Source organism: Cimex lectularius, unplaced genomic scaffold, assembly GCF_000648675.2.
Source record: "Cimex lectularius strain Harlan isolate CLEC.00 unplaced genomic scaffold, Clec_2.1 scaffold286, whole genome shotgun sequence".
NCBI lineage: Eukaryota > Metazoa > Arthropoda > Insecta > Hemiptera > Cimicidae > Cimex > Cimex lectularius.
The window spans coordinates 308541-322932 of record NW_019392975.1 but is presented as its reverse complement, the minus strand read 5'-3'; the positions used below and the strand labels follow the sequence as shown (position 1 = coordinate 322932).

Genomic DNA, 14392 nt, shown 5'->3' with positions numbered 1-14392 from the left:
CAAAACCATTCTACGCTTACTAATTTATTGTATTATTTAAATTTTTACAAGGACATTAAAATAATTTGTACAATGTAGCTGATATAAACACAGCGATATCCTACTTTGTTCGGCAATGCCGTTCTTTTACCGTATCGATTTAATGCTGAACGAAATTGGTTGGATGACTTATCTATTTTATAAAACACAATTTAAAGTTATTTCGTTGTTTTTTTCAATGGTGTGAAAAGATAAAAGGTTGAGTTCAACATAGTAATGTTATTTATTAGTTTTGAACGATTTTTTATATAGATAGACCCTTCTGTAAATTTCATTGGCATACGTAATTATCATTTATATCTTCCCTACTGGCCATCGACCATGGAAGAATGATAAAGAATATGCGAACTAGAGAGGGTTGGCGCATTTCGGCGAGACTGCCTGGCCGAACGGCCAAGAATGCCGCCGATCCCCAAAACTAGTTTCTTTAGCCAACCGAAAATACCAAAAGAGACGCTTTTCGCCTCGGAAATCGAATCTGCATTTAATAAAATTGTTTTTATGGCGTTTCTCGCCCACTTCGAGTGGAATTTGGGGATTCCACCACCGGTGCCCCACAGACGGATCACAACTCTTAAGAAGAATTCTCAATTTGGACATATTCCTTAACCCTTTCATGTTGATCCTTCACTGATTAGATTTCATTTTTCACTTGATAGCTTTTATATGACAATAATACTGAGACATTAAACGAATTTCGCAGCCAAATTCAGCATAACCCATCTCAGATGTATATCTAATGATCGAAAATATCTGCATAAAATGAAAAATATTTTAGCTTATTAACTGATGTTGATCAGACCCCCTGTTTTGAACCACTTGAGACGCTTCATACTTCTTAGTATGTTTGTTGTACATTTAAAATTATTTAATCAATTATAAACTGCTCAAAAATGAATAGGGATATTTGTAATTTATTCTTATTCTATTAATTTCAATTAGATTAACTGATATATTCTTATTACCGGGATAAAACAAAGTAGAAAATACAAATTAAAAAAAATGTTAATTCTCATTTTTAATAAAGGATTTACTTAACAATTGTAAACATGAAGTTTACTCATTTTGTAAGCAAACACCTTTTCTCATATTTTCTCCATTTTAATCCAATTGTATTCTCTTTAGCCATGGTAAGACATCATCTTGAACCAGAAGTTCGCAATATTATTGTGAGAAGGAGTCATCGAGGTTACAGGCAAGTGGATAGCGCAGAGGCAGTTGGCGTTTCTCAGAGCGTCGTCTCCCGGAACCCGATTCCGAATGGCTAAGTGTCAATAGGAGGCCTGGTAGTGGAACTCAGCAATTTACGACGCTAAGGGAGGCCAGAAATATTGACATGAATGCAAGACGGAACGCTTTCCTTAGTGATCCGCCAGATCCTCAATGAAGTACAAGATGTTCTGGCAAGGCCTTTATCAACACAAACGATTCGTGCCTCACATTGTATGCCACTTTGAGACGTCCTGAGCAACAGCCCGCCACGAGCAACTCAGGAGAGTTTGACGAAGCTAGCGCCAAGAAGAGAACACCAATTGGAATGCTGTTATGTTTACTGATGAGTCGCGTTTCTGTCAGTATAGTGATAACAGCGTCAAACACAGACACACAAGGTTTCAATTTTGTGTCAGTACAAGTGAAAGTGTGTAGAGATTAGTGACCGTTAATCGATAATTATTCAGATATCGTGAGATGCGGTCTGGTGTGATGTAGGTTTCAGAAAGACATTACTCTACTAAGACAAGACTCAATAAAGATCGAAACGTTGGCACGATAAAGAAAATGTCTTTCTGAAACCTACATCACACCAGACCGCATCTCACGATATCTGAATGATTATCGATTAACGGTCACTAATCTCTACACATTTCTACACGAGAAGAACGAAGAATATGGGATTCTATGAACAAATTTCAACTACATACGGNCCAGACCGCATCTCACGATATCTGAATAATTAAGTGAAAGTAATGAAGAGACAATCAATAAAGACCCCTCAAATGTTTAATATTATTTTTCGTTGCTAATTTATTTATGGAGTTTCTGCCATTTCGAGTACTTTATAAGGTTATAAGCCCCTGTGTCTTAGGATCGAGGGGTTATTCAGATTATCTGATTTTTCTAAAAACTCTCGAAGCATTATTTGGAAAGGCGACAAATTTGAAAAGTATATATTTTTTACTGGCTTGTAAATCTGTAATCAGAGGATTTACGAGTGGCAAAAAACAGTATGTAACAACTCTGCTTTATCGTAAAATAATATTTTTTAACGCACTTCGCTACGTCTCTCAGTCACAATTTATGCATTTTTATTACTTCAAGACCAAATTTTATTACCAAATTCGATTTTTGATATAATGACCGGACAACATAGGTTAAAATTTTCAGTAAGAACCAAAACAAAATGTTGTTATTTTTGCACCCCATAAAGAATACAAATTGTTTGGATAATTAAAATTTTTTCTTGGTTGATTCTGTTTTGTATCTTTCAGGCTATGAATTATACTTCTACAAAATGCACTAAAGAGAAAAATTACCAAACCATGGTAGAAGTTATCCTTAAAGTACGAAATTGTATTATTTATTATCAGCTGCATGGAAACATCAATTTCTAGCAGTCGGTTATTTTCGTAATTATACAAGTTCAAGACATAATTATAGTGTATGGTATATTTAAAATCCTAATAGTTCTTAGGGTTTTACTGTCCAATAAAGTTTCCTGTGAATTAACGGAGTCGTTTCAAAGTTATCAGTTTACTGAAAAATAGTTTTATATAGTTGGCAATTTTTTAATTTGTCAAATTGTAACTGCTAAGTATATTAGCTATTTTTCGCCAGAAAAAAATAAATTGCAAGCACTAAAGAACTAGAAGAGTGGGACTTTAATGTGTGTAATTTAGATACTATAGCTCATGGTTTACAAATAATTTTTCCTAAAGGTTTAAAAGAAGAGATTCATATCAAATAAGAGTTGACCTTTTATCGATGGTATTTCAACCCATTGGGAGGTGAAACAGCATTTGGTATAAAAATTAGATGTTTGCTGTAGGCCTCTTGACTTCAGGCCTTCCATGATAAACAGATGAGATCAACGTTAAAATCGGTGGAAAGTCTTTCGAGTATTTTCACGGTTTAAACATAGCATCTTAAACAATTTTTTTCGACATCATGTCAGCATGCAGAAGCTTTGTAAAAAACAGGACAACAGTACAAGTGTAAGTTTGGAAAAATGTGGTTTTAAAAAATTACTTAATCTTCCCTATAAAATGGCTAAGGCCTTTATTTAGAAACTTGTTGTTGAACCGGCGTGTTTGCAATTCCTGATTCCAGCCAGGACTTTTAGAGAAACCAGACAAAAATACATAAATTATTTTTATACGTCAATTTATATCTGTTGAGTATAATTGATAAATTTTAGCTATAACTACAATATTTATTATAAGCGTATCTTTTTTTTTGGGGGGGGAGGGGCAAAAGGAACGATAAACTATAACTGTTCGTTGTAAAATTTACTGTTGTGAGTACAGGAAAACTTTTTTTTGTTACAAGAAAGAATAGTTATTGTTAAAAGATAAATTGTTGACAAAAAAATGTTCAACATGTAACGCTATTATTAAATAAATTAGGCCGACAGCAATTTCAGTCATAAGTGTATTAATGTTTTATTGCCTGTTTACTCATCGTTTATGCAATGATTTTCACATTCTTTAATGTTGACTAGGTGTAAGTTTTAGAAAGGAGTATGTTGAAGTATAAAAGGAATAGATTTTGAAAAATATTAACCACTTGTGATTTGCAATTGATCAAGATCTTAAGAACTAAATGCTAAAGTTTAAAGCAACTTTACTCAGTAAACTGAATCTTGGGGCCTAAACGAAAGGCCAAAACTTTCATAGAAACGTTTTGAAATTGTGGGTTTATCTAGATCTACTAATTAGCTTTAACCATAGAATTAAGCGGATGTTCCCGCTTATCAGATGAATATTTTCTTTCTTCTAGGTTTTAATACCAATTCCACTTGATAGATTTTAATTTTGAAAAATATTTTTTTGGTGAGCCTTTACTTTTTATTAGTGTATTTTATTTCTCAAAATCTACAATATTTGCTCTACTATTATAAACAAACTTTTATGTTTTATTGTTATTCTTAGTATACCACGAATTCGAAGTATTTGAAAATGGTGAATCTGTAGTTTTTATGAAGAACTAAAATTTAATCAAAATTTTACACTTTTTTTATTTAAAAAATTCAGATTCTAGGTTATTTGTTTAAATATCGCTACGATTGTTATCCTATTATTCCTCTACATTGTGAAAAAATAATCATTTTAATGTTATGAGCATGTTTGAGAAAAACGTACCAAAAAGTGAGAAAATACTATTTTGGAGAAGCGATTATCAGGTCGAGCTCCAATTTTTTGTATAAATATTACAACTCTTGTAGTATGTTGTTGTTAGACAATGTTTTGTTGGAAAGGTTCCTTTTAAACATAGAATATATATAAAAAACGAAAATATTCAAACAGCGTATGGGATAGGGAGATGCAAATCTTCCACCAAAACACTTGATTCGCAATTTACAAAAAATTAGTTGAAGCTAAAGCTCCCAATCTCATGTTCAATCACATGTTTCATTCTATGCAATAAATATTGTATTTTTTTATAAACACATATTGAAAAAATGCATTCTTTGTTCGAAAAAGGACGCTTCCCCCTTTAAAGTGGGTTTTGCAGAGAAAGTCTGGTCTATTTTTGAAACAGAAACACAGTTAATAAAGAAATGTGTGTGTCTAATTTTTCAAACCTGGACGAATAGCATAGCCAGAAGTTACAAGTCATTTAAAGATATCTTGAAGTGACATGATGGAATTACTGGTTGGACAAAAGGGTACTGGCAGATTGTAGATAATCAGGACGGTTCTCCATTTTGCAGGAAGCAGATAAACCTGACAACCGTCTATAGGCTTAACTGGAAAAGAAACCAAAAGGTCGGTCGAGGTGGTATGACGGGTGGACCGGAGCGGACAGCACTGGAGAGACAGTGGAAAGGATATGGATTTATGGAGACAAATTGGACATATGGTCTATGCCCAGTTGTCATATGGTTTCTTTCGCTTTGAAAAACAAATAAACTTTTCAACTAGTTAATCCAATATGTTTATTTTATTATTATTTATTTATAATAATAAAAAAAGATGAAGGGATTCAGATAGGAAATGTGAAAAAAATAATTGTTGAATTTCTCAATTTGTTATTTTTTTTAGTATTAATTTGTAATGATTAATGATATTACGTAGCGATCTTATGTATTTTGAAATATTTACTTTTAACAATAGATGGTTCCTAAGTCAGATCGGTCACACAGGTGTTGCGTGTTTCGTGTCCTGATTCTCTAATCCTTCTGAGTGGGGGCCATTAAGGCAGGCCCTCACCATTGGACACATATGTTCCACCGGGACCGTTTTAATTTCCAGTTCCTTTTTATTCGAAAAGAAAAACAGACGAATGACCGACAGGGTAAGTATCAATTAAGTTATCGAAGAGTCCCGAACACTGGAAGTTCGCCACCCGAGAAATTGGCCAACAACAAATCAGGTCCAACTATATTGTAACTCTTAATTCACGGTTGACAATAAACATAATTGCGCACAATATAATATCTGTTCTATTTTGTAAACGTTTTCTCGTCGTCAGGTTTATGGATGATTTCAATTGCATTAGAAAAAACTGTGTTGTGATGAACACAACGATTGCTTTGATATTTAGTCAACTTTAATTTGAACGATTTACTAATTTGCTAGCATTAAAGTATAATCAATCCATCAATCCTGATAAAAAATTCCACTAAGAATTCATTATACGTGATTACGTCTTTGTTCCTATTGAGATTAGTAAAGAGAACAAAACTGCAGATCTTTTTCTTACTTCATTTATTTGTATCTACAACTGTATACCAACCAGCAGATTGGATTTCAATTTATGATTGTGGCATTACGGGCGTTGTAGAGAAAGTCCTATTGGCACCTGCTCTAGATTATCAAAATGATATTTTTCATTTAAGAGGTCTCATCCATGTTCTTTTCAGACGTTTACGTGTAAATTGTGGGGAATGGAGTAATCGTATTTGTGTGTTAGTGTGATTTTGTAATTTACTATGAAAACGTTTGTCATATATTTTGATGGATGAAAAATCTATTGGCATGTGAAGATCTCTGTGAAGTGTGTTATTGTTTACGTAAAAAGAGGCAGAAACAATTAGTATTAAAATTTTAGATTTGTAATCTTTGACCGATCCAAAAGCTTGGCACCCTTATATCCAAATAGATTTGAGTAGGTATGTGTATGGCGAAAGTTTTGATTTTACTAGTAATTTTGATTGTTGGATGAGTAGGTGACAAAGTTAAATCGTTTGTTGAGTGTCTGTTATTTTTAAGATCGTGTGTGTGGATTCCAAGTTAGTGTTCTACCTTAATGTATGTCTAAATGTAACTTGTTTTTAAAGTTACGTTTGTCGGATTGAGGATCACGTTCATTGTAGAAGGATATGCTAAGACAAGTCTCACGACGGGGTGTAAATGTCATATTTTGTGACTTTAAGGGTAAAACTTTATTTTCCAAAGATTGCTCCATTTTTTAATTGATATGCGGTTTTGTAACATGTGAAGCTTGTGCAGAAGTTGTTAATATGTCTGTGTTATCTGCGTATGTGGCGGTAAGTGCATCTCATTTGTGGACATATCCGAAGTAAAAATGGTATACAACCGACTATTGACCCTTGTGACACTCCTGCAAGCACTTCTATCTCAGAGGTCTCCGTACCCTGGTTTACAGCGAAATATCTCTCCTTAAGGTATGATTGCATAATAAGATAACGGACCTGGGGTAAAAATAATTTTTATTTGTATAATAATCCTTCATGTCATACTTTTTTCAACGGCCTGAGAAACATCTACAAACATATCAGTCGTACTCTTTCTGCTCAAGACATGAAGTAATGAAATCTGTAACTCTGTGAAGATGATGAGTAGTGGAACGATGGTTTCGAAAGACAAATTGATGGTGTAGCAAGATGTTGTTTGAAGTAGCAATAGAGATAATTCTTTTGTAATTAATTTTTTGAAAAATTTAGAAGGAAAGGGCAACTAACTAATAGGAAGATAAGACGATGGGGCGCTTATATTTTTTATAGAGCTATGGAATCATTTTAATGTAAGAAGTTTCCATTATATGGGAAAGTGTATAGTTCTCAAAATTGCGTTAAATAAAGAAGTCAAAAAGACAATGGCATTTAGGAAGTTCTTGAAGAATAGAAATTATAAATGATGGAGTGAGTGGTGTTCAATACTTTTTAAAAGGATAGTTCCTACTCACAGTAAGTTGTTTTGCAACGATCCGGATTTCGAGCCTTTTAGCTCATCATCAGGTTGAAGGACTTCTACAACCACGTCTCTCGACATGAATTGCCAAAGTGAACCGCTGATACCTCCGCCAACGCGACGTTCCAATTATCAGCTGATTTTTTTAATGACGCTCAATTTGAACGTGCGAAACGCGGAAATTATAACACAAATAAATATTAGAATAATAAATACTTAATATTACTATAAAAATAATAACAATTAAACTAATTATTTTAATTGTTATTATTTTTATAGTAATTTATAGTAATACAACTTACTGTGAGTAGGAACTATCCTTTTAAAAAGTATTGTTCTTGAAGAACTTCAGCTGTTATCAAACCTATTTATAGTGATACCTGTTTTAGAATTATTGGTTTAGGTGGTAAATTAGATGGTATAGGTGTCATAAGTGAATCTGATATAAATTTATCGTGTTCAATATCGATTAAGTTATGAGGTTTGAATACCTCTGAGAGATATTTCGAAAATGTTTTGGACTTTTCTTTATCAGAAACGATATGTTTAGTACTACGCCAGACGCTCCCATCCTCTGTTGATAACAGTTTTAAATGTGTTTCGTATGATAGTTGTTTAAATAGTTTTATTTATTTTTTCAGTGTATAGAAAAGTTTGTTGTAAATTTGTTTGTCAATGACTGATTTTTGAGCCAAAGGTTTCTAGTCCTTCTTTTTTCGGATATTAATTACCTTACGTAGAAAGGTTAATTTGTAAGATTTTCTTTTTGAGTGTGAGACAATGAAAATTCCCATGCTACATTTTGTATTGTTTTTGCAAATCAACCGCGTTTTCTAGTTCTCTTGGTGTTTTTAAGCTAATTGGGATGGAAAGTTTTTGATCAAGCAAGGAACGAAATTTTTTCTAATTCATTGGTCCAGGAGTTAGTAAGACGATTATTTTTGATAAGTTTTAATTGATGTGATAAAAAGGCAGGTAGACGGTCATACGATAAGTCGGTGGAGGTGTTTGTTTGAAAAGGAATATTATTTATTCACTTCAAACAAAAAAATCCAGAATATCCGGATATTTTTTGGATGATGTTGGTAGATATTTGGTAGCGCTTGATCTACTGTATTGTAAATGCCAGTTTAACCTTTCGCGTTGTCAAGTGCGACCTCTAGGAGAGCAAAGACGGGATACTATTGGATATGTTTAGCTTGTTGTTCTTGTTCCGTGTTTCTTGTGCGTTTTGCTGTAAGACTTTGAAGGCATTGCACCCGATGCTGATATCTACAATAGGATTTGATGTGCCCGATGCCTTGGCACCTCGTGCATTGCACGATTTATCTATGCTTAAAAGGTTCTTCAATCTTTATTTGTCTGTACAATAGGTCGTGATATCATAGATTTTTATAATTACATATGTTTTCGTCTACGTCTATAAAAAACGTGTTCAATGGTAGCTTAAATCGTAATAGAGTGTTAATGCAATTAACTTCTTTGTATCCTTTGTTGCTTAATTCTTCAACTATTAATCCTGTGGGGATAGAGAAGCATAGAATAAAATTCTGTACTTTTTTCTTCTTCTTGTAGTCGATACGTAAGGAATTCAGTTGGAGTTTTTTCCAAAAATTTTATAAATTGTCTGTAGGTTGTTGGTTTGATTGCGAGTAGTTTTAGAGAATTTTTAGTGTTTTATATGAAGAAGGAATTGACGCCTCCTATGTTTTCTAAAAAAAATTTTAGTGAATGAGTATTCACTACGTTCTTAATGTAAATCGGTAGAACTTTCTTATGTTTTGTTTCTGTATTATTTTTATTTTACGTTTTAGCGTCAGAGATTATTTAAAAATCATTGTTTGTAGGGATTGGAGTACTCACAATAGTTTGGATACGCGACACTTTTCTCTGGTCCCAGTTAGCAATATTTGAAGGCAAAACCTCTTGGGAAGGTTTTGTTTTTCCTTAGAGTTCCGGCATGAGTCAGCATCTCCAGTAATTAATTCTTCTGCTAAATTTGGCAGTGGTTATTCCATCTCTAATATAGAGACCAAATCTACAAATAGATTCCCCTAATGTTTTGTCAAAAGACCATGATTCCTTTCCTATGTAAATCTGTTAGAGTAGGTATTATTGACTGCTCCGCAGCCTGCAGCTAGTCTTCTGGTAAATTGTTTCCATTCTCTCAAAAATAGTATTACCCTGCTTATATATACATAATAAAATGCCAAGAACAGTTTTTCTAACATTTTTTGCAGAGGTGAAGAAATATAAATTTTTCATGGTATTCACACAGTTATTTAAATCCAACTTGTCACAAATACAGATAGAGACAAAAATTGTTTTTTAAAAAACTTTCACATAAAAGGTAAAAAGTGAAACCGACTTGATGAATTAACGATATAACGAAACACTTTCATCGATCTCACATTTTTCTGAACTACAACAAACAACATTTTTCGCCACAACAAACAATGCGTTATCCTTCGGAGCTTAGGTTAGACTGCTTTTATATCACTAATTTTCGAGCGAAGTTGCATTTTTAAAAAAAATCCAGGCCACATCATTGATTGCGAAAGTAAAATCCAAGGCGTTTTTCACAAAAAGTTCTATTGAAAGAGAATTACATCTCCAAAAAAATTGTATTGAATACAAATTTACATCCTATGAAGTATTTAACGAGAGAATTATGCTTCAGCAAAGTCAGTGTTTGAGGATAAGTAAACAGCAGACATCCTGTAGACATTTATAATTAAAAATGTTTTTTTCTATCAGTACTCAAACCATGACCCCCTATTTGGAAATACAAAACGCCACCAGGTAAAAATAGGTCCAAATTAAATTTGTATGAATGCCTCCTGTACCTGCATCTTCTGGGAACTCCGAGGAGCGAAAAAAAGGATAATGCTGATCTTTCCACTACCTGCATGCCAATCGTAATTTATGAAAACAGGCCACTGCCCTCTCATATCCTGGATACTAATAACACATTTATAAGAGATAATTGTCTAAAATGTGTTTGTACTTGTCTTCAATCAAAGCGGCAAACAGTGAAAACCGTACATTGAAGTTAGGTATTTTTTGCCCCATTGCCCTCGACTTTAAAGGAAATTTTATATGGAAACTAATTTTATTTCTACATGTTATTAAAATGAACCTGTTACAAAAATATTACCTTGATATAAACTTACTTGATATACATAAAAACTTGTGTTCTTTCCACGTTGTGTATTAAATTCACTAGTTTTCGTGGTCTCTTTGACCAATTAATATCTTTCAATGAATTAAGGTTTTTAGGTGAGATAAAATAGTCAGTGTCACGAGCGGGATTCGAACCCACGACCTTCGGCTAGATACGCCGCTACTCTACCAGTTGAGCTATCGTGTCTTCGATCCACTCAGACACTAACTTCCCATCTCAACCCCACCTTTTGAATTTTCCCTCCTTTTTGCCATTTTTCAAATGTCGTGTAATCTATTTGATTCTCGGCGACTAATGAAATGGCCACGGAGAGCTTTAGTGAAGATATACTTCATTTCAACTTATTAAGTTCACTAGTTTCGTGGTCCGCTTGACCAAATAAATTCTTTTCAATTAATTAATCTTTAATTAAGGTGTTTGAGATAGGTCAACCCCAGTGCAAAAAAAAATTTTTTTTTCTCTCATTTTCACTTGTAACAATAATTTTATCAACTAACATGTCAAAAGTTACCCGGATAATTCAAACAGAGAAATGTTTTAATTGCCTAATTTATTATGTTGGAAATGTAGTCTGTTCTTGGCTCAGCGAAAAACAACTAGAAGCTTTAACTGACTCTTCCAGATGATCAAATTTATTGTGCCGAAAAAGAGAAGTGGTGGAGACGATTAAATAATTTTCAGCAGGCTAAATGTCAAACTTAGTTAAACTAAAATTGATGCAATCATGATTCATTACATTTGACAACCGATTGCCAAATATCTTTCAGGCGATGGAATTTACTCAAAAAATAGGAAATGTGCAGGCTATAGATGATAAATTTCTGGCAAAACTACAAATTTCATAAAACCTTTATGGTAGAAATATTGTAAAAATATCTTATATAAATATATAAAAAGATAAATCAAATGAGAGAATTGTATTTTCTCAAAATTAGGTAGACGGTAAGGAAGTCTTTTTTGCGTCGCGGCCACCTCTTTCTACTGCCAGACAAGGTGCAAGAGATGAAAATCTTGTGAAGTGTTTACTTACGGACTGTAACTGATTTGGGATCGAAGTTGTCGACGTTGTCCTGAAGAGTCTGTATCCTTTTTTTTATATTGAAAGTCCTCTGGGAGACACGGTGAAGTTCGTTATTGAGGGTGTCGAAAATGTCCTGAGCCACGGAGAGGACAGACGAAAGCTGTCTAAGGGCGTTGCAGAGGGTGAAATTTGTTACGGCCTCCAGTTCGTCATCGCGCACCCGGGGCCGCCCCTGTTCATCGTGGAGGGTAATCCGGCTCAGATGCTTCGGGGCTATGACCCGCTGGACGAACGGCATTTTTCGACGACCTTCCTAGACACATCACATCCTTGCACGCGCGGCCTTTAATGCTTACAATCGACGAAACCAAACGTGCGTCTTCGACGAAGTACAACAGCAACACCGCTTACTCGAAGCAAACCGGGCCGGACCAAGTCACTTACTGGCATGGGATTGTTGGAATCGGTGAGGGTTCTAGGCGGGGGACGCCAGGGAGCAGAGGGGGAAACGAGTTTGGCCAGGGTGCAAACCTCCGGCACAGACATCGTGGTTAAGAATCAACGCTTATTCCCATGGCATTGGAAATAAGTTCCATATAAAAGACAACCCAAAAAACAATAAATAAATGCAAGTAAAAAAAAAACAAAAACAAGTTGTTCTATGCGTTTCACGACTAAATATTTTATATTCAAGCTTCACATTTTGGTTGCTAAGCATTGTTTGTTTCGGCTACAAAAACGAAAAACAGAACAGCGATCTACATTAGCTGGTGGGAGAGAGATATTATTACTGTTGGGAGCAGCATAAGTGACATGTTCACGTTTTTGTATGTTTGTTGTCATTTTCAAGGGTTTGCAGGTTTCTGGTTGGGATGACAGATCTTTAAGAAGGCAAAGGATAGCGGTATTTTACGCATTATCTGTATTATGTGCGGTGTATAATTTAGATGGATCCTTCCTTGTGGTACTCTTGCGTTTGTGACTTCGCTGGAGACAGATGACTTAGTGTCTTTCGGTTAGGGTTTTAGGATCAGGTAGAAGGAAAAAGTTAGGAATCTATTAAGCTTCCGGTAAAGACCTCAGTACCATACACTATCGGAAGCTTACTTCACAGCTAAAAATACAGCAGAGCGGAAAAATGACACAATTAAGTTACTCAATGAACACAAACAATTAATATTTGTAGCAATAGATTATAGTTCAGAGGTTAAAAAGTGAAGCGTTGTCCTTAATGACAAGTTTGATTGGTCAATTCACTCCATAAAAGTTTCAAAAAAATTAACACAATTTTAAATCAATTAAAAAGGATAAACATCTCTACCCAAACAACCACCGTAAAAATTGTTTAAACATTGGTTTTTCCTTCTATTGTGATCGGTAGGTCGAGTGGAAAAAGAATTAAGCTCGTAAACCACATAGTTTTTGAGAAAAACAGAATACCTAAAATAAACCTGTTCCGATGTAAAACGACATACAGGGTCCATTGGGAGAAAAATTAAGCTCGTAAACCATGTATTTTTGGCAAATACAACAAACCCCGAAAAAATAGACAAATTTTTTATCATTTTCCATGTAAAGCCACGTACTGGGTTGATTGGAATTAAAAATTAAGTGTAAGATGTTAGTAAGAATAAAGCCAGTCACTTTTGGTAACAAACTGGAAAAACCAAATGAAGGAAATTTTATTTCAATAGTCTTTTTCAATTACAAAGAATATAGTGGGATGATTTAAAATAGAATTAAGTTAGACAATCCCGTAATTTTTGAAACACACCCCAAAAAAAAAGGAAAAAAGATTCTTCAAAAATTAAAAGTCTCTATTTAAAAAACCTAGTGGGAAGATTTTAAGAATCATTAAGACAGTCAAGCTGTTGACATTGCGAACAAACTCTGTAGGCGCCTTTAAATAGGGCGCGCGCTGGTGTGGTCGCGAAACAATTAATAAAAATAATAAAATTAACTTAAATTAAATAAAAACGCCAATACCTAAGAAGGCGGGTGTGTACTTTTCAATTTTTTTCGATTTTTTATCGTTCTACGAGTCTAATTTATTTTCCAATCGACTCAGCAGGTCGATTTACAAGGAAAGTAACAAAAAAATGTTTCAACTTTTTCAGATTTTTTTTCGTTTTTCTCGAAAACTACGTGTCCCTAGAATAGGAATTAATTCTAGGGACACGTAGTTCCAAACAAAAAATTCGAAAAATTGTTAATTGACTTATTCGATGTAACTAGACCTACTGAGTCGATTGGAAAAGGAATTTGGATCGTAGAACAAGTGGTTTTCGAGAAAAACGCAAAAAACAAACAAAAAATCGAAAAAATTTTCTTTGATTTTTCGATGTAAATCGACTTGCTGAGTCGATTGGAAAAGGAATTAGGCCCGTAGAACACGTAGTTTTCGAGCAAAACGCAAAAAAACGAAAGAATCAAATACAATTTTATTGACTTTTTCTATGTAAAATGACCTGCTGAATCGATTGAAAAAGGCATTAGGCTCGTAAGACACGCAGTTATCGAGAAAAACCCAAAAAAGTCGAAAACATTTTTACTTACTTTTTCTATGCAAATCGACCTGCTGAGTCGAGTACAAAAGGAAATACACTCGTAGGACACGTAGTTTTCGAGAAAAACGCAAAAAAACCATAAACAATCGAAAAAAATTTTATTGACTTTTTCTATGTAAATCGAATTGCTGAGTCAACTGGAAAAAGAATTAGGCCCGTAGTACAAGTAGTTTTCGAGAAAAACTCAAAACCCTAAAAAAGTCGAAAA

At 34.0% G+C, this 14392-nt stretch overlaps 1 protein-coding gene across 1 annotated transcript in view; it reads right to left on the bottom strand.

Moving 5' to 3' along the window:
- Window positions 1–12207, bottom strand: part of LOC106665525 — a 145489-nt gene extending 133282 nt beyond the window's left edge. Inside the window, exon 1 of the mRNA XM_014391991.2 lies at window positions 11627–12207. Coding sequence (XP_014247477.1) covers window positions 11627–11915 — 289 coding nt within the window. The 5' untranslated portion in view covers window positions 11916–12207. The remainder of the gene's footprint in view (window positions 1–11626) is intronic.
- Between the last annotated feature and the right edge of the window lie 2185 nt (window positions 12208–14392).